Below are 21218 nucleotides of genomic sequence, written 5' to 3'. Positions count from 1 at the left end.
CAAACATAGCCACCTACCCTCCGCCCTTCCGGTGAACAGTTCCTACGAGTTATTATTTCCCAAATTCCCATCTTGTCGAGCTCCTAATCTCCAGGACACCTGGAGCTGAGTTCCAAAAGACTCTGGGAGTCCAGATAATTAACATGAAGGAGAAAATGGGATTCGAATTAGTTGTAACACTTCAACAGGGCGATGTAGGAGCTGTCATTTAATCTCTTTTTGGCTTCCAGAAAATATTCGCTGGCAATTCTGTGTCTCCTGTCCATCCTTCCCCCTCCTCAACATTTTGATGAAAAGGAACCTCCACTCTGGTTACTTTGGTGAAACTGCATTTCCCAGTTCTTTTCCTATCAGCCAAATTGGCACATTTATGGGAGGTCTTTTGGCTTTACTTTCCCATTTTTTTTTTTCTTCTTAGAACAGAGGGTCTTAATGTCTTACATAGATACATGTTCACATCACTAGTACTTTACATTCACATTGGTACATAACTTCAAGGGAAGTTGACTACTGCCACCAATAAAAATTGGTTTCTTTCCAATCTTTTTAGTATTATCTTACAGACACATTGTAGCAGAATATTCTTTTTGTTTTTCTTCTCTAAGGCTTTACATTTGTCTATTTAAAGTGTATTTAATGTTTTACTCTTCCTGGCTTCCATCACCAGATCCTTAATTTTGCTTCAATCTCTCAAATAGACTATGTGTGACAACTGACCATGCTGTATGTGACCAACTGATAGTTTTTAATATTGCTTTTTAGTGAATTTCCCATTCCTAGCCCAAGTGTTAAGTGCTCATTGGGAGCACTGTTAACTTATGTAATACCCAGCAGCGTGCAGTGTTTTCCTTAGGAAAAGAGGGATCTTTGCATAACTATTCCTATAAAATAGTGTTAAAGTCTGATTCAGCAGAGTTCTTATTTTTCAATTTAAGGTAGATGGAGACACATTTTTCCTGCCTCTTGTTTACTGTTCTGAGGTGTTACAGATGGCTAGTGTATTAGGTATAATAATTTTGCCTGGATTTTTAACTGAGGGGGTTTGAGAGCCAAGGAACAAAATGTAATGTGTTTTCAAACTTCAGCTTCGCTTATACTGTAACTTTCACAAAGCATCTCCTTAAAAGTCCTGTCCGTGTACAAAATGCATCAAAGAGATGGTAGAGGCTGACGAATTTTTGAGGTTGGATTCAGATTTGCATCTTCAAGGGTCCCTTTGAGTGCGTAGTCTGAGGTGCCAGACACTGCTTGGTCCTCCCTCCCTCTACTGGCATCCCTCTCCTGGGTCCTTTTGCCTTCTTCTTCTCTCTCTCCCTCCTTAGGTTGAGTTTTCATTCTCCATGAGGTTCCCATACATTGTGGTGTATATCTCCTAAAATCCACGAGAGATCTAGAGCAACTTTTTATACATCCCTTCGTGAGAAGGTACAGAAAGAGATCGTTTAAAAAGGCAGTAATTAAGATCCAGTCTTCAGTTTTGTCTTCTTTGTCCTATTTTTCTCAGTAAGACTGGAGATTTAATTTTTGCTAGCATATGCTCCCTTGTCCTTTGACATTATATTTAGGAAAGCCACAACTCTCTTCCTTGTCCTTCTTATTTACGTTTTCTTAGTTAAGCAATCTGTTATATTTTCCCCTTTTCCTTCTCTCTGTCCCCAATTCCCGCCTCATCCGCTCTGTCAGAGCATCTATCAATGTGGTGTCGATCACAGCGGCGGCGGCTTCTCTTTCATCTTCTTTGCCCTGCCAAAGGAAGGGAGGGAGGGAGAGAGAGGGAGGCGGGAAGTGGGGGGGTAGAGACTGGCAGAAGAAGGTGTGGGGGGTACAAGAGAAGAGATACTTAGATGATGAAGTTAAACCATTCCCGCAGAGTTTCTTGTCAATTTCACACGGGCCAAGGGTGCTTCTCCGTGGGTTACAGGAAGCGCCGGGCTCTTCCTTCTCTCAGCGAGTTGCTTGATTCTTTCCTCTATGCCCGCTCTCTCTCTCTCTCTCTCTCTCTCTCTCTCACACACACACACACACACACACACACACACACACCCCACTAGGACCCGTCCTGCAGGCTCTGGGAAAAGAAAAAAAGTCCTCAATCACCACCTCCTTCTCCCCGCGCCCCCCCCCCCCTCCACCCCGCAGCGGGCGGCCAAGGAGAGCTGGAGGCGGGGGAGGGGAGGGGGAGGAGAAGCGACGCAAGTGGGTAGCTTTTCAGCGCCAGCGAGGCGCGGGAGGAGGAGAAGCGGTGGGGAGGCGCAGCCGCTCACCTGCGGGGCAGGGTGCGGAGGAGGGACCTGGGCTGAGCACTCACGGTCCGAGGAGCCGGGACGCGCCGGAGCCTCCAACGCGGGCAAGCTCGGGGCACTCCCCCTCCTTCCCTTCGGCCAGGCGAACCCGAAGGGTGCAGCTCTTTGCTTTGACAGAGCGGCCCGGCGAAGGCGTGGAGAGCGGCGAGCCAGAGCGCCAGGCTGAGAAACTCGAGCCGGGAACAAAGAGGGGTCGGGCTGAGTGTGTGTGTCGGCTCGAGCTCCCCGCAGAAGCATTTGGGTCGGAGGCCCCAGCTGTGACTCCCCGACACCCCGCCGTACCCTCCACTGCCGATTCCCAGCGCTCGCCGGCACAAACTTTATTCTTGGCAAACTTCTCTTTCTCTTCCCTCCTCCTCCCCCACCGTCTCCTCCTCCTCCAGCAGATGAAATGCGCCTGGAGAAGGAAAACTGAAGCGGAAGGAAAGGAAATGAGAAGCTCTAAAACGGACATCTCGACCCGGGTGGCTCTTTAAATTTTTTTTTTTTTTAAACCCTCCAGGAAGTGGACATTTCGTTATTTTCTGATTCTCCTTGCACCTTCTCTGCTGGGGCAAACGGAGCCTTTTTGCCCAGCTCGCTTCCTTTCTCGGAAAACAAACTCCCAAATCGGCCACCGGGCAAGCTAGGGTGGAGAGGTTTGCGTAGAGACGCGCGGGCGGACCCTCCTCTGCACTTGGGAGAGTCTTGCCTCCTACGGAACCGGCGTCCTCCGTGCGCAGACCCTGGAGACGCTGGGGGCGTGGGGTGGCCGCCAGGGCAGCCTAGCCTAGCGCGCGCCACGCCGCTCAGACGCCCCCAGAGGCGCCGGCTGCGGCGGCCTTAGCAGCCCGGTGCCCTTCGGCCTCGAGGGCGGGCGCCGGCGCCGATCTCCGCGGAGCGGGAAGGCGCGGGCGGCTGCCGGGGCTCGGGCACCGCCGCAGCTGCTCGGGCCGCGGGCCGCGGGCCCGGTTTCCGCCTGCTCTTCTCCCTCACGCATCCTTCCAGTTCTCCTTTTCCTCCTCCCTCTGTCGTTGACCCCCTGTCTTTCCTGCTGTCGCCTCGGGTGCTCCTCCAGCGGAGCGGAGATTATAGAGTGGTCGGGATGCCCCAACTCTCCGGGGCCGGCGGCGGCGGCGGCGCGGGAGACCCGGAACTCTGCGCTACCGACGAGATGATCCCCTTCAAAGATGAGGGCGATCCTCAGAAGGAGAAAATCTTCGCAGAAATCAGTCACCCCGAAGAGGAAGGCGACTTAGCCGACATCAAGTCCTCCTTGGTTAACGAGTCTGAAATCATCCCGGCCAGCAACGGACACGAGGTGAGCGGGACGCTGCCCGGAGGTCCGAGAGGCGTGGCGGGTCCCGGGAAGGAGCAGAGAAGGAGGGAAGGCTACGGAGAGCCTCGACTGACGGGTCCCGAGGAGGTCCCTCGTTTGCTGGGGTGGGGGTGGGGTGAGAGGGTTGGATGGGCCCCTGGTCAACATTCTTCCTGTGTGTGCCTGCGTGTGCGCGTGTGTGTGTCCTGGCGCGTGTGTTGGTGTCGGTGGGAGGTGGAGTGTGCAGGGAAGGTTATTCCGAGTGGATCAATTCTGAGGTTCGATGACTAAATTGTTTGTGGGTCGGAGAAGCTGCCCTTAACCCATAACGTTTCGCCTGCGGACTTTTTAGTGGGGTTGAGAGGGTGCGACGCATTAAAGCCAGGATGTCTGAACAACACTGAGAAGTTCTTCCGTGGAACGGAAAACAAAGTGCACCCGCTATCTCTCGCGGTAGATGTCTCTGCAAAAGTGCGTTAAACCACCAGAGGCTTAGTAGAGAAGAGCAGAGCCGCTGGCTGAGAGGAAGGGGAGGCGGGCGTGGGCCGGGGACAGGCGGGGCGGTCTCAACCGCCGCGGAGCGGGGATCGCGCGGAGCCGGCTGGCCCAGGGGGCGCGCGCCTGTGTCTCTGCGGCTGCCGGGGTCTCGGCGCCCTGGCCGGCTTCTGGGAGCCCTGGGCTCCCAGAGCCGAGCCACCCTTCCCCCTGGGCGTGGTGGTAGGGGGGAGCTCCCGGTACCGCCAGCAACTCTAGCTTTCTCCAAACCCGGCAAAGTAAAAAAGCGCTTATATTTGGGGTAAGTGTGGGCCCGGATCAGGCCTTAAATCTTTGTAGAAGAAAGGCGAGTCAGAGTCGAGATGTGGCGGAAGCCAGGGCACCCACTCAGGGGAGGGTGGAAAGCGCTTTATCTGATCTCCTGGCCCGCTGCGGGCGATAGCGCAGGTAACCCAAGTAGAGTAAATAGAGACACGTGCAAGCCTGCTAGAGAAAGCCGCAAGCAGGACCGCGCGGAACGGCTATTTCAGGCGGTGGAGAGATTCAGAAAGGGAGGGATGGGGGAGGGGGGTGGGCGGATGGACCCTGATACCCGACACTCCACTGGCCACCCTCGTTTAGCAACTGGGAAGCGCTTTGGAGGAAATCCGGTAGAAAAGTCCTGACATTCAAACGATTTCACCAACGCTTTTTCCCTCCAAAGAAACTTGGAGGGTATACCCTTTTCCCTTAAATGGCATCCTTCTGCCCCCAAAAAGAAAGCGTGCGGTTTTGGGGGCGGGGTCATTTTGGGTTTTAAACAACATGTTTAAGAACACCTCAGAGTTACCTTCTTTATACCAATGGCCGGGGTGAGTACGCATTTGGAAGGCTGGGGGCCTGGGTTCTAAGGAGATACACACGGCTGTTTGTTATCCCCGAATCTTTCATCCCAACCTGCCAATTTGAAGGGGGCCAGGATTGGGGGGGGGGGCAAGGGTGCACCCACACTCACTTGAAAGGTTTGTGAATATGTATTTGGAGGGAGGAGGTTACCTGGAGGACATATGTCCAAGGAACCGAGTAACATCCAAAACACACACTTAGGGGCCAAACTCTTAAATTTGCAGAGCAGTCTCTTGTTCTTTCTGCTCATTTTGCTTGTCCTTCCTTAGTCCATAAATAGATTGTCACCCACTTCACATTTTCCGTTTTTGCTCTGGAAGAAGAGTCCTGCAGCTTGACGCATAGAACCGAGGGATTAGGGCTTTGTGAATCTTTGCCGAGGTGTAAGTGGGCATGGGGCAGACCAGGGAAGACAGTGAAAGGGTAATACCACTGATTTGCACGTGGTTGAATCTGGGTAGATGGTGGTTACCAGAACTGATATTAGCTGGGCTTTTAGATGTTTATAACCCAACTCTCAAATTTTCCTCCCTTTAACCACAAAATAGTTCTTTTTTTTTTTTTTTTTTTGGTTACCTTGGGCTCAGCCAGCCATGGTAGGTTATAAAGAGGGGGTCTCCTGCTGGGACTGGCTTGGGACAGTTGCCTTGAGACCCCTAAATGTGAGTGCCTAGTTTTTTATTTAAAATGTCTTTATGGCTGCAAAGTGATATTTCTTCCCGACTTTAATCAGCTCTGATTGACCATGAACAGTGGTTTAAAGAAGCTAGCAAAATGATGAACCTCATTAAATCAAACTCCTATCATACTAGGTACAGAAGTAGCCTTGATACATTGTAGCAACCAGTACTCAGAGCAGCATGTGGATCTTTCTCAAATTCACTGTATTGTTACTGGTTTTGTTATTATTATCCTTTATGCTTCTTAGTCCTGGGTACATAATAATCATAAAAACACATAATCAAAATAGGTGTTGAAAAAGCAAAAGATTTCCAGGTTCTCAACCCTGCCTACCCCTCTTAGATTGATAAAATAGGTAAATTGAGTTGCAGCCGGTCCTCCACCAGCGGACACACACTTAGTCACAAACTCAAAGTTGATTTTCTTTCTTTTGGGGATGGGGATTCTTGCTGTTAGGTGGCCAGACAAGCGCAAACCTCTCAGGAGTCCTACCACGACAAGGCCAGAGAACACCCTGATGACGGTAAGACACTAATTCAACTTCTCCCAAGATTGTCACTTAATATGTGCAATTTGTGACTATAGGTATATTTGTGGTTTTTATTTGAGTCCAAAAAATGGGGACCAGATGTGATAAGAAAATGGGAAAGAAGACCTAGGAAACTTACTGCCTATTTCTCATGTATATTTACATGATTTAAAAATCGTCTTTGAATGAGTTAGGGGCCTTTGGATTTTAGTTGGCTTCCAGATTTTATGTGGAAGAGGAAATGTCTATAATAAGTTTTCCTCTTTTCCTTATTTTAACCCAAGTTCATGTTTGCTTAGACCTTTAGTATTTATTTTCTTCGTTGTTCCAGAATGACAGTCTACACCAATTTATTTTCCAACAGAATAGTTTCAAGTGGATTTTCATTTGTTAAATTGCTGTTTCTTATTGTAGTGAGAAGGCAGGGAGGGAATGCACAGACTAAATATGACTCAGTAAATCTAATTTGTAAAAATATAAAACTTTATTCTTAAAATAGGAATTTTGCACATGGAAAATGACAGACTGTCCCCATACCTAATTCTTGCTCAAAACTTTAAAAATTGCATATTTTTTTTAGATTGAACTAGAACTCTCTGTGACTTTAAAATAATCAAATAATCTGTAGGGTTTTCTTGTCAAATAGTCTGCATTTTTGTTCTCTTGTACTTATAATTGGCTTGACTAGAATGAAATGTTGATATGTACAGTATGTCAGCCAGGAGAAGAAGGGAAGGGAACTATAATATCAGATTTCCTTCTAAGCTACAAAGTAGTTATACAGATTAAAGAGAAGAGAGGTACATATTAAACACACAGATTTCTTTGGCAGAATGGTGTAGTATATAAAATTAATCTCCTGGAGTTAATCCTTCATGAATTTGGGTAGTTGCCCATATATACTAGATACAACACTTTCCCTCAGTAAAGTCTAGAAGCACACGTAGAATTTTTGAGTTTGCTGATAAGGTGGAGCATAACTTCAGGTGTGTAAGTACTTATGTGTGTGTGTATAGCTAGATGGCCTAATATGTTTATAATACGGCTTTAAGTTTGTGTGTGTTCTTTCATGTGTCTGTATTTCTTGGTCTAGTTTGTTAGTTTTAGAACAAATTAAGTTAGATGAATAACACTTATTTTTGTAAAAACACTAGTCAGTAGTGGAAGTAAATTGAACCACATGTTTTTAAAACATGTGTTTCTCTGCTAAGCCATTTAAGAGAATAAATACTGTCAATCTAAAATAGAGCATAATAATTCAGTTACAGTATTTTGTAAACAAATCTTTTATGCAAGGTCTGATTAGATTTTCAGATGAAAAATACGGTGATATAGAAAGGAACTCAATGCATCATTGATTGTTATTTGGATTCTCCCAGGAAAGCATCCAGATGGAGGCCTCTACAATAAGGGACCCTCCTACTCAAGTTATTCCGGGTACATAATGATGCCAAATATGAATAATGACCCATACATGTCAAATGGATCTCTTTCTCCACCCATCGCAAGAACAGTGAGTAACACACTGATGCTGGCAAATTATTTTCAGAAATGCAAATTAAATTTGCATTTTCACAAAATAGTTGTTTTTTAAAACACACTGGAAATAGTTTCATTATATGTGACCAGTCATTACTAAACAAGACCTGCTGTGAGGAATGGCTGCCTTAAAAGAGTGCTACCTTTGATGTCTTACACTTGGGACTTAGCTTTTGGCTTATTGGTTAATATAAATAAATAACAGATTGCCAGTTATCATGAAATCAAGTGAAGTTAAATCAACAAATTTATGCTCTTAGGAGTATTGTGCTGTTGATGCTGATGAGAGGAAAAAATTGATTTAATTTTTCAGTTACCTAAGTACTATATAGCTTTCCCGGCTCACAAGTTATCTAGAATCAGAACTACTTGACCTCATCTGGGCCTGAATTTAGAATGTTACTTCAGCTTTTAAGAATCTGTCTTGTTTTATTGTATTACATGATGTTTTTTGAAAATCAGTTGCTTGGGGGGGCAGACAGCGCCTGGGTGGCTCAGTCAGTTAAGAGACTGAGTGTTGGTTTCAGTGCAGGTCATGATCTCAGGGTCTGAGATGGAGCCCCAAGTCAGGGCTCTAGGCTTAGCACGGAATCTGCCTGGGACTCTCTCTCTCCCTTTCCCTCTGTCCCTCCCCCTGCTTTCTCTCTTTCTCTGTCTCTTTCTCTCACAAATAAATAAATCTTATTAAAAAATCAGTTGAGGGCGGGCATCTGGGTGGCTCAGTGGGTTAAGCCTCTGCCTTGGGCTCAGGTTATGATCTCAGCGTCCTGGGATCGAGTCCCCATCAGGCTCTCTGCTCAGCCGGGAGCCTGCTTCCCCCCCCACTCTCACCCTCTGCCTGCCTCTTTGCCTACTTGTGATCTCTGTCTGTCAAATAAATAAATAAAATCTTAAAAAAAAAAGATTACAAAAATCAGTTGAGGGGAGGTGGGGATGAGTTGTTTTTAACTTCATTGTCAAATGTTGAGAAAATATCACTTGAAGATAACCCTAATGAAAATTGTTCTTTTTATTTCATGGCTCAGTTAACTTTTAAAGTTCTAAAAAAGCGGTGGCAACATAACTGCATCATTCACATGTTTAGCACTGTGAAGAATTTCAGATATATTATTTGATGATATTTCTCTTTCGTTGGGAAATGGAAATATCATTTATATAGTAGGAAGACGTCTAAAGGGTAACTTATATAGTATGTGAATGTGAAATATACTGGTGATAAAGTTCTTCTCTCTGACAGTCATCCCTCCTGTGGTAGTGACAGATTTTCACTGATCCATCAATATATTTAACCCTGTTTTAGCCTTTTTCTCCCTCTACCACCTAACCCCCAGTGTAGAACATGTATGTCTGCAGGGTCTTGGGGATTAGGGTTTCAGTCTGGCTGACCCCTTAGGGAGACAAATCCAGGGTTGTGAAAATGGAACCTATGATCTTTGCCTTATTAGCCCAGTGCTTATGCTAAGTGAAAAAAAAAAAAAAAAAAAAAAAGGTCACAAACATCTGGGGAAAGTACTGTGTTAATACCTCAGTGAACAGAATCTGGGATCTAAAAGATTCACCAAAGTAGCGGAGAGGACTCAATTATGAACAAGAGTATTTGCATGATTATTTGTAGTCTTCAGTTAGAATGATAGGCACGTGAAATACAACCACTTTGTGTGAGCACTATGATTTAGAAGTTCCTGTAATTATTTTTCCATAAATTTCAAAATGATATTTGAACTTTCAAGTAGGGAATGAGATAGTTCTGATTTTCATATAGTAGTTAAAATGGTGATCTTGGAGATCTTACCATGGTTGTTATAGGAAATACCATTTTCACATTTTATTTTAAAAGGCTTTTCAGATATTTAATGATAGAGATATCTGTGTGGTACATATGAATCTCCTGCCTAAAAAGTAATTAACTAATCAAAGCAAATACAGTTTAATATTTAGGGACCACCCCCAAATAAATGCTTCTGAGTTTTAAAATTTGTAGATTTTTATATTTGTTGAACTAAGTATGCGAACATATCAGATACTTTTATAGTTGGTCTATTTTGTTGTTGTTGTTGTTGTTTTTCTTAGTGGTGAGGAGGAAAATATGTTTTAGGTAAGGAATAATTGAAGATTTCTGTTGAAAGACTTTTGAGAACAACAAATAATATTCCTGACAAATCTAAATTATAGTCTCTGACTTGGTAACAATAGAAAATAACCCCTGAAACGATCTTTTTATTTTTCCCCCAAGATTTTTATTTATTTATTTATTTATTTATTTATTTATTTATTTGAGGGAGAGAGGGTGAGAGAGAGCCTGAGAGGGGAGAAGGTCAGAGGGAGAAGCAAACTCCCCACGGAGCTGGGAGCCCCATTCCGGACTCTGGGATCATGACCTGAGCGGAAGGCCATTGATTAACCAACTGAGCCACCCAGGCGCCCACCCCTAAAACAATCTTAAACACTTTTCAGTTATAAACACAGTTAATACTTAATAACTTATTCCTTAGTTCAGCCACTTCTCCTTTCAAAGCAATAATTTATTAAAAGTCAATGTAATAAAAATCTACCGGTATTCATATATTATCTCTAAGCATCTTGAAAATTAAGCATCTCTTTTTTAAATCAGCATTTTCTGCTTTAAGTTTCTCCAGCCACCTCCTCCCTCCCCCAATACTAACCATTTTGAAATTCTGATAGAAGGTATTTATTGTTAGTATATATATTAAAATTTTGAGGTTGGCGAATTGAACAATCATTCATTGTTTAGGAAAGATTTGTGGCCAGAATAAATGCTGGTGGGTGTAGAGTGGAGGAAAGGGGTGTGGTCAGGAAGCAGTTACCTTACGGTGTTATCTGCTGCTTTGGTTTATTCTGTTACATTTTAGGACATATTTATTTTAGGCACATTTTCTTGTGATATTCTGCATTTGCACAATTACGGAAGCTTTTCAGTTTTTAACCACTAGGTTATGTCCATTTTTCTTTTTAATGGTCCAACCGAAGTGAGTGGCAGTTTTTGGTTTTTAATACCCAACAGCTGTTTTTAATGTGTCTGAGATCCAACACTTTAACCGGAAGGCATCCTCTCTTATTCACCCTTACTAACCATGCTTGTGCCTTCTTGCTCTTTAACTCTGTCCTTGGGAGGACTTAGTGTTTGTGTAACTGACATCCTCAGTGATAAGTTTTCCTTTAGGGTGTCAGGAGCGGTGTGACCATTTGTGTTTGAGCTTAAGGTGGGAGCAGCCCGGAGAAATCCCTGTTACTTAAATTTGCATTACAAACAACTGCTTGTTTACTGCATCTGCTGCCTGCAGGTGTTAGAACTAGAAAAACATCTGGGGGTGGGGGTGGGGCTTCACCACCCCCTTCCTCACAAAGAATCTTCCATTTGTATGTAACTGTATATAAATTAAGCTATGTGCAGCTAGGGCCAGTTGGCTTGCACAGAAATGTTTCTGTTGGTAGCTCACTTTAACGATTCTATATGCTTTCGCTCTGCTTTAGACAGACACTGACTTAGGTATGCTTGTACAGCTTTTATCTGTAACCTAAGTACAGTATTATCTATTCAAGAGAACCGAAACACCTTTGCCAATCCAGCTTTTTTTCCTTTTGAAGGGAAATTTTAGTTGGCTAATTACATCCTTCAGAACTGGAATTCTTAGAGGTGTGTTTATGTTAGAAATCTTTTGAGTGTCTCACAGAATTTTAAATAAGAATTCTTAGTTCAGATAAAGCAGGCCTAAGAAGAAAGCACCTATAATCGTAACATATTTGGTGTCAGTTCCTAAAGCACAGTGAACCTTGGCTTGAGTTGGTAGTTTTCATAGAGAGTAAGAAGATGCCGAAGCTTGTTAAATATTTCAGAGCAAGGACCCCAGAGAATTTATTAAAAGCATACTCCCAAGCCTTTCTTTCTGTGAGTCTTATTTATGGCAGTCCCTGTGGGCCAATGGTAAAGTAGGAAGAGAAAAAAATAGTTTGTTACCTCCACTGGGTCCTGGCACTTGGGTGCCTGAATACCATGTGAGCAGGAAGTTCGTCTGACTTCAGCATAGTGAAAGTTCCCACTGGCCTTAATACGCTGTGGTTATTAATCTTAGGTGTCAAACTTACATCTGTCCTTTAGGCAACCCGAGTTTTTAACACCTCTGAAGAGAAACATGTCATTTCTCTTCCGACGCTCAGGGAGGGCAGAGCAGCAGCCTCCATGCCGGAAGCTACAGCAAACGTTGTAGCTGGGTCGCGGCGACCGCAGTAACACCTGGTCAGCACCCTGCTGCTGACTTCATTGTGTTTGTTTCTTTGTGCTCTTTCTGAGGATGGGTTTTTAGGTGGAAAGGAAGATTCTTGTATTTCATCTTTCCTTTTTCCCTTATTTTTAGTAGATGTTGCTCTTAATATGTTTCAAGGGATCTTTCATTATTTTGAGCATCTCAGTTCTAGTGGTTTTTACCTTAAGGGAATCATCATTTTGATTTCTGACGAACAGAATTGTACCTGTTATGACTTTGTCTGAACCTACCCCCATGTTTGTATTTGCTTACAAAGAGCTTAAATTTGATTTTTGTCATTGTCACATCTTGAATTAGAAACTAAGTACGCTTACGCTTATCAGTAAGCTTATTTTTATACCATTGTCCATCCCATTGCTGCATAGCTTTGAAAATACAGAAACAATTCAAGAGTAGAGGGAGACTGTGCCTTATATTTTGAGCAAGATTTTTAAGATGGAGTGTGTTCACCTTACTGCAAAAAGATACTTAATTTGACTTAGTGATAAATTATTTTAAATTTTCTAATCTAAGTTGTATACTTCCTGAAGCTAAGTGTATTAAATTTTCCTCTTTACCCCAAGTGCAGGAGAAGCTAAATCTTAGAAAGTGTGTTTTATCTTACATTTGAATGTGGCTATCAGGAGATGTGTGGGGAAATTCCTCAGGGCCCTCATATTCTTCTGTTTGATTCATTTTTAATTGTGCTGCTATAAAGCTGGGAAGGATCTCAGTCAGAATAATTGGAAGCTCTTGCCACCCCTCCTCCCTCAACTTCATATATCTTAGATATCTCATGACCAAATGGTTTGCTTACTTGTCTGTCCCAGGGAACCACACTACCTGCATATGACCTTTCAGGAGCTAATACTCTACTTGCATGACTTGTGCTGCCAAATATTCATTATTCAGCTATTTTTTTTTAATGATTCTAGAAATTTCTTGTTCATTCATAAAAACATGAGAATAACCCAATTTCATGGAAATAAGACCATTGAGCCAACCTGCAGAAAATCTTACTTTTTGAAGTACCCCGCTCCCTGCCCCATACAGGTCCTGACCTTGCTCTCATCAACCACACTATTTTCATCTAGTGTCTCTCGTGGTCAAAGACTTCTGTGATTCAACAGGACAGAGACAGAACATCACAAATGGGTTCATCCGGACTTGAACTGGTAGCCTCACATGCATTCTTAAATAATATCAGTTGAGGAAAATTTCCAGCTTTTGAGTCTTTTTTGTTGTTGTTGTTGTTGTTGTTGTATCTGTGTTTAATCCTGTTAGTTCTAAAGAACCATTTTTGGTTTATATGTGACTGACATTTCTTTAGTCAGATCATTCCATTCCTGTCTGACTCCTTTGTTCCTCACTTATGTATTATAGACATGATTGGAATTTTATAAAACTGGTTTCCCTTTGATTTCAAGAGAGACTCAGCATTTAAAGAGAAAACAAGCCAGCACTGTCCGTAGGTTAGCAAAAGCACATGTTTTATTCCTAGGCAAAAGTAGACCTCAGCGTTACATGTACTACTGTCATGGGAGGGAGGTATAATGAAAAGATGACATTCATTTAAAACTTGTGTATCTTTAAAATTATTACTTAGGGGGCACCTGGGCAGCTTAGTCGATTAAGCAACCTACTCTTGATTTCAGCTCAGGTCTTGATCTGAGTTCAAATCCTGGGCTACTAAAATAAAGTAATTACTTAAGTGATTATGCCAAACTCAGAGAGTCTATAGAAAGCTAATACTGTAGTAATCAAGAGGCTTGTACTGCTTTGTACTGTTGTGACAGGTCCTTAGTCATTTGGAAAAGACAACCTTTGGACTTTGTTTCAATAATTTAAAAAATATATTTCAGATCACGATTACTTTTTCATTATTAATTATGACCAAATTAAGTCACAGTATAAGACCTGTAGACTTTGCTACAAGCTCTTACGTCATTTTAGGCATATAAATGATTCAATCTTTGCAAAATTTGGAGATGCAAAGCCAGAAAACCGAGAGACCACCACAAAGGTTGGGTGGGATATAGGGGTGGACAGGTAGGGTCATTAAATGCACTGAAGGGGAGAGTGGGGAGTTGAGTAGAGGATGAATTGGAAATAGGGATTGCTAATTCCAGAGATCCGCTAATGTAGCCAAGCTACTCAGTACTATTTGCGGAGTATTTAACAGGATGTTCAGGGGATTTTAAAATCTCTGTGAAATGACACATTTACACACAATACCTACTCTAGCTAAATTTTGTAAACCTGCTGAAATTAACTGCTTCCTGTATGTAGATCAGTCACAAAGCTCATTGAGAATTTATGTGGGGAATATTGCAAGGGCATTACAGAGCAAACAAGAATTTTGCTTACCCGTCCCATTTTTCCCATCTTAGGAGAAATATGACTGGAAGAGATGTTACATCACAAAGAGGCTAGAAATGCCTTTTATTTTTGCAGCTAACTAGGAGCAAGTAGACCTCTAAAAAAGCTTTTGATTGTTGGCCACTGTTTCTAGTTATGCTCACAAATAATTCTGTATGAAACTTGATAGTTCTTCAGAATAAGTTTTGATCTTCATCACAGTAATTTGTTGTTGATGTTATGTTCACTTTAAGAAAGAGGCCTATTGCTTTTTTCCTCAGCATAGAGAAAGATTGCACGAGGTGTAAAGGAGACTCTGTAATAAAAGAGGAGTGGCTCTGGTGTAGCTTTAATTTTCCTTTATTATTGTCAACTTATTATTATTATTTTTTAAAGATTTTATTTATTTATTTGACAGAGAGAGAGATCACAAGTAGGCAGAGAGGCAGGCAGGGGGTCTAGGGGAAGCAGGCTCCCTGCTGAGCAGAGAGCCCATGATGCAGGGCTCAATCCCAGAACCCTGGGATCATGACCTGAGCTGAAGGCAGAGGCTTTAACCCACTGAGCCACCCAGGCACCCCTATTGTCAACTTTTGAATAAAGCAGTTACCAAAACAAAATAAAAACTTTTTTTGAAGTAGGCTCCACACTATACAAGGCTTGAATTCAAGACCCTGAGATCAAGATTTGAGCTGAGATCAAGAGTCAGATGCTTACCTGACTGAGCCATCCAAGTGCCCCCCCCCAAAACAAATTTCTAAGTGCTGACATACTAAAATACTCTTATAAGTCCTTTTTTTTTTTCAGTCCTAAAAACTTTTACAGTAAAACCTATCAACTATTGGTCATAGTTGATCATGTGGTCCGCTGATCAGGGACTACTGATGAATTACAAGATAGTTTCGTTCCTCCTAGCACAGAATAGACACTTCATTAGATTTGCTGAGTAAAAAATGTACTAGAAATTTTTCATGTATGTTTTTTGGATATTTCCAAGAGATCTGTTTTTATCAAACCAAATGCTTATGTGAAAACCAAAATCTGACAGTGTCTGCCAAATAATCCTTAGTATTTTATTATTTTTCTTTGGTTTGTTGCATCAGTGAAAAGAGAGAACACATTAGATGAGAGTCTTTAACAAGAAAGTCAAAGTTGCTCCTTACAGACTGTTAAGTTTCCAAGTAACAGGTAAAAACAGTCAGCCAGGAGCTTGCTGCAATAATGAAAAAAGAATGGGACTGGACCCTCATATGAGGACAGGTCATAAGAAGTACTTTTTTCCTTAGTTCTAGAAACCTAATTGAAGAAAAGGAGGTGGTAGAAACACTTTCTTCCCAAGGGTGCTTGAGATGCAAATATAATAGTAATAAAAAGAAAACCACCTTCAATTATGTTTCAGTATCATATGGTTAATGCTTTTCAGTTTATTTTTTTCTTTTCCAGTTAGAAAGGACCTTTTTTTTTTCCCCCCAGTAACACTTGAAGTATTAAAAACTTCTGTGTGTTCTTTCTAAATACATGTGGCAATATCAGTGCTGAGTTTTCTAGGCCAGGGTGTGCTATCAGTTGTGTCGTCCACTGTGCTTGAGTCCTGGGCAGGAGGAGGGAGGCAGTCCCCTGTGAAGGGGAGCCTGTGGACAAGAGCAGTTCTGGGTGAGATGTCAGAGACATCATTCTTCCTCAAAGCTGTGGAGAGGTGTTTAGCTTTTATCAGCATTTGTTTCCTCATTTATAAGATGGCCTATTCATAGCTTGCTTGCATACTTTACATGTTTGATGCGAAATTCAGATGGCACAGAGCCTGTCAAAGTACTCTGTTTTCTTAGGGAGCAAAGTGTCAAGAGGTGTGAGCCAATGTACGGCCCCCACCTGGTGGGAATTGTGTAGCCACAAGGGTACAGTGTTTGGCTGTACCCAGGAAGCTACTGAGGAAGGGAAGAAGGCTTTGGGTTTTACGGTGTCATCACACTGACCTGGAATTTGGACGCTGTGTGAAGGCCTTACATTCACCTTGAGAAAATACTTGCACAAATAAGTCTGGGGATTGTCATTATGTCCTATATAGAGGTGGCTTTCTTCTCTCAGGCTCCTTTTTCTCTCCAGTCATGTTAAGAGAGAACTGCTTTTTCTCTTTAGCACCGTAGGGAATGAGATGTTTGAAGGAACAGATTTCTAAATCTCATATTTGTGAAAAATCTCATGTCATTCTAATAAACTTGATATGAAATTGCCAGATAACTCTGAACTCCTTGGCTGGAGGTAAGAATATTATTTTGGGTTAGGAGACTTTTCTCCTTAATCCTTTAGGAGCCAAGTCCCTTCTCTCCACTGCAAAAGTTATATAGACAGGAGATCCAAGAGTCATGTGAAAGTAGAGGATGACAGGCAAGTATTCCCCCCACCTTGAATTTTCTTCTAAGTTAAATCTTTCCAGCTTTCCTGGCACCTACAAGGATCAGGTCCAGAGGGTATGTTGGCCCAGCAGCAAGGAGAAATCAGTGGTTTCCTAGCCTTGTGGAAAATTCCAGCTTCCATCCTTTCAAGACTTTACTTTTTCTTTCAATAAAACCCGGTGAATGTTAAATATATTTTAACATGGAGTCAGCTTTCCTGGCAAAGAATTCTTCCATTCTTAACAGTATGTATTATATCTCATAATAATTATGATCACATATCATCTTGATGCACTGGTTCAGATGACTTGGATCAAGAAGAAGGTACTGTTAGGGGCGCCTCGGTGGCTCAGTGGGTTGAGGGTTGAGAGATCGAGCCCTGCGTCTGGCTCTCTGCTCAGGGGGGAGCCTGCTTCTCCCTCTCTCTCTGCCTGCTTCTCTGCCTACTTGTAATCTCTCTCCCTCTGTCAAATGAATAAATAAAACCTTTAAAAAAAATTTTTTAAAGGGCGCCTGGGTGGCTCAGTGGGTTAAGCCTCTGCCTTCGGCTCAAGTCATGATCCCAGGGTGCTGGGATCGAGCCCCACATCGGGCTCTCTGCTCAGCGGGGAGCCTGCTTCCTCCTCTCTCTCTGCCTGCTTCTCTACTTGTGATCTTTCTCTCTGTCCAATAAATTAAAAAAAAAAATTTTTTTTTTAAAAAGAAAGTTACTGTAATCTTAAGTGTGTTAGACTTTGTCTTTGACTCCAACAATTAGATTTTTTAAAAGTCTGGAATAAATCTAAAAGTACTGAAGTAAAAAATTGTTTACTGTAATTGGGCTAGCCAGTTAGCTAGCTTAGCAGGGTTGGGAAAAGAATTAAGTCTCTGAAACATTGCTTGAATTGGCTTTGCTCATTTGTGTATATACATTTAAACTCAAGATTTTGTTTTTTTGAAAGGGAAAACAACTACCTTTTTTTAGGAACTACTACTTTGAGCTAGATGCTATTCCTTAATTTAATCCTAACTGAAAACTGTGGGTGAGTTTTATAGTTCCCGTGTTGGAGATCAGAGCCATCCTCGGGGACAGCAGTAACCTGCCTCAGTTTAATAAGTTGTAGAGTTAGTGCCCTTCCTTAAGGTATAAAGGCATGTTTATTTTCATTAAAAATAACCACATTTGCCATTCAGAACATGAGACACTTATTAAATGAATCATAATATTGATTAAAATGTAAAACAGAAAAATAGTTGTTATTTTGATGATTTTGTTGGAAATTTCAGTAACGCTTAACTATTTTTAGTGAAAATTGAATACTTTTGATTAAAAAAGTAATATATGGCTACTAGAAAAATTAGAAAACTCAGATATATAAGCAAGAGGAATAACTGTTAGAGATGATCTCTCCTAAAACTAGCTATGTAGCCTTTTAGGCCTCTTCCCATGCGTGTACAGAAATATACATAAGTATGTATTTTATACATTCATAGCAATGGGAACATAATATACCATTACATAACTTGCTTTTTTCCCACCAAGATATTCTTTTGTAACATCATTTTTAGTTATTGCCTAATTTATGTAATCAATCTTTTATTGAAGACATTCAGATGAAGTCACATTTTTCTCTGTCTTAGGCAACATTGTGATGAAATCCGTATTGTTTAACTAAATCTTTGCACAGATTCTCTTTGATTGAAATAAATCGCTAGTAGAATTTGCAGAGTGAAAGATAGTGAATGCACCTTATTTTTAAATTGGGATTAACCCAACATTGCAATTTAACCTTAAAAAAAAAACGCATTTGTTTAAAGTCAATTGTTTGAAAGTATGTACTTGATTATGTTCAAGTTTGGTTATGGTTGGTGTCTTGAGGCTGATAATTTTTATGCCTCTCTGGTCAAAAATCAGTCCAGTACTAGTGAAGAAGTCAGACAGATGGAGAGCAGACTATCAGTTTTTTTTTTTTTTATTAAGGCTGGAGAATGTGGCTTGAACCATGACATGAATTTGAACTCCCTTTGACTTCCCCAGAGTGAACACATCACTAAGCCATAGACTTCCCAACAGGCAGGGAGCTCACCTCCTGCAGAACTGGAGGTGAGAACAAATCCATGCTTGGGCAAACCAGCCCCCAAAGAGAGAACAAAGAATCAGTCCATCCTAGCTCATTTTCTTCTCCAAATCACCAGAGATGGGTGGCTCTCCCTTGTGGAGAGTGGGAAGAGAAGAGGAATAGCAGCTACCCAGAGACCAGAAGTTCCTACTTTATTGGCCAAGCTAGGAAGGAGGGAAGAAGGACAGAGTGGGTATCCCCTTAGTCATAATCCTTGAGAGACTGATCAGACTGTGGGCCAGAGACTGTAATGGTAACATACATACATGCATGTAATGGGAGTCACCGCAGAGTGCTGCTGGTGGAGTCCGAAGGTCCAGATCCCAGTGCTCTGTACTGACTCACTGTGTGTTCCTCAGCCAGTTACTTACTCTTTCTGGGCCTTGGTTTCTTCACCTATAACATAGATTGCCACCTGTTCTATTTGCAAAAATTTACAGGACTCTGTGTTAGTGGTGGTGTTTCTAGAACAGGGATTGACTGCGTCAGAATTACTAGTACTCTTGCTAAAGAGGCGGATACCTGGGCCCCTTGCAAGTGTCCTGAACCAGAAGCTGCAGGCAGTCACACGTGTCCACTGTTAACATGCTACTTTACTGATTCTTACCGTAAGTACGTTTTGGAAAAACACTAACCCTTAATAATTTAACTAGGTGTCAGAATACCTAAGTGACTTGCACAGATCTCAAACCAGGAGAGCAGTAGAGCACTCCTGGCACTTCAGCCCCAGAACTCACGTTCTCTCTGCTCAGCCCTATCTAGCCCTGTTGTACAGAGACCCCTGGCACTCAGTTCACTTCTAGTTAGCTCAGGCTTCCTTCTCGAGTGCCCTGCTCCATTGGCTACAGAGTAAAACCCACATTCCTTAGCATTATTTTCAAAGCTTTCCACAGTATGGAACCATCTACCTTTCAAGGCTTGTCTCCTCACCGCCTTACCCTGCAGCTTACTGTTCAGTTCCATTTCCAGACCTGCACCCTAAACCCTTTCCCAAATCCCCATCTTCACTTTCTTGCCTTGGCCTCCCTGAAATGCCCTGCTCCCTCTTCTCTGCCAGCACAATCTTGTTCATCCTGAAAGGTTCAGGCTAAAAGGTACCTCCTTCTTGAAGCCCCTCCTGATTCTACCACCAGATAAAACTAAGTGCTGTCTCCTGAGGGTTCCCACAGGACTTTCCTAACTGTTACCATGTCTTATTATTTTTTTTTTTTTAATGATTTTTATTTATTTATTCAACAGAGAGAAATCACATGTAGATGAGAGGCAGGTAGAGAGAGAGAGAGAGGGAAGCAGCCTCTCTGCTGAGCAGAGAGCCCGATGCGGGACTCGATCCCAGGACTCTGAGATCATGACCTGAGCCGAAGGCAGCGGCTTAACCCACTGAGCCACCCAGGCGCCCCTGTTACCATGTCTTAAAGTAGTTGGTTGTCTCTGTGTCTGTATTTCTCACTAAGCTGTTAGTCCCTTCAGGATAGGGCGCATGTTTTATTCATCTCTATTACCCAGAACCTGTTATACTCCCTGGCATAAAGCAGGCTACTTCCCACATTTTGGTGGAATTAATTCAGAAAATTTTAATTTTAACCAATACCGAGCAATAGTATCAGATGTCATTCCATATTTAAATGGAGACTCTTAAAAAAAATAAGCTCATACATATCACAAAGCTGAAATTGCACTTAGAAATTATCTGAGCATTCAGCATGGAGTTCATGGACTAGGCATGAGCTATCAGTTTTGAGTACATCCTACATAGGAACTGTTCTGAGTACTTTGTATGTATTTGCTCACTTCATCCTCAGTATAACGTGATAATATCCCTAATATCCCAATTTTACAAATGAGACTGGGGCATAATGAGCATTGAGAAACTGAGGCATAGAGGCCGTAGAAAGGATTAAGGACCACTGTAAAACAGATCAAGAAGTGGGAGGTCAAATAAAATAGGTCATTTGTTCCAAGCACACAGCTAGTAAGCAGTGGTACCATAATTGAGGCCCAGGGCTTGACTCCTACTGCTGGGTGCCTTCTGCACCTTCAGTGTCTTACTGTCCTCACTGCCACTGACACACGGAAGATGTCAGGTAACCATGCAATCAGTCAGCTTCTCACCAGTGAGATGTAGCTGATTCTTATAAAGGTTTTGTGAGTATAAATGAGATAGTATGTGAAATTATAAATTTCTTTATGTTATAGCTTTTGTGCTAATGGGGACTATGGAGTTCAGAGGCAAACCAGTTAGATGCCCAGGGAGGGATATGTGTAAAAGATGAGGCAACAGCATTAGTGGAAATAATGAATTTAGAAAGAGGAGCAAGTTTCAGGACAGACATTCATGAGTTTGGCTAAAGGATCGTCCTGTATTTCTCTTTTGTGC

General features: G+C 42.4%; 1 protein-coding gene across 4 annotated transcripts in view; it reads left to right on the top strand.

Annotated features, from left to right (window-relative positions):
* Positions 1–1742: 1742 nt before the first annotated feature.
* The window catches only part of LEF1 (lymphoid enhancer binding factor 1), a 122402-nt gene continuing 102926 nt past the window's right edge, over positions 1743–21218 (top strand). For 2 of the 4 annotated variants that reach the window (XM_059377055.1, XM_059377062.1), the window contains exons 1-3: positions 1743–3603; positions 6118–6184; positions 7570–7703. In XM_059377055.1, the coding sequence (XP_059233038.1) occupies positions 3388–3603; positions 6118–6184; positions 7570–7703 (417 nt within the window). In that variant the 5' untranslated portion in view covers positions 1743–3387. The remainder of the gene's footprint in view (positions 3604–6117; positions 6185–7569; positions 7704–21218) is intronic. The other 2 variants (XM_059377047.1, XM_059377040.1) reach the window with 2 other exon arrangements.

The sequence above is a fragment of the Mustela nigripes genome, chromosome 1 (genome assembly GCF_022355385.1).
Source record: "Mustela nigripes isolate SB6536 chromosome 1, MUSNIG.SB6536, whole genome shotgun sequence".
Lineage (NCBI taxonomy): Eukaryota > Metazoa > Chordata > Mammalia > Carnivora > Mustelidae > Mustela > Mustela nigripes.
This window is presented reverse-complemented; position numbering and strand designations above follow the sequence as displayed.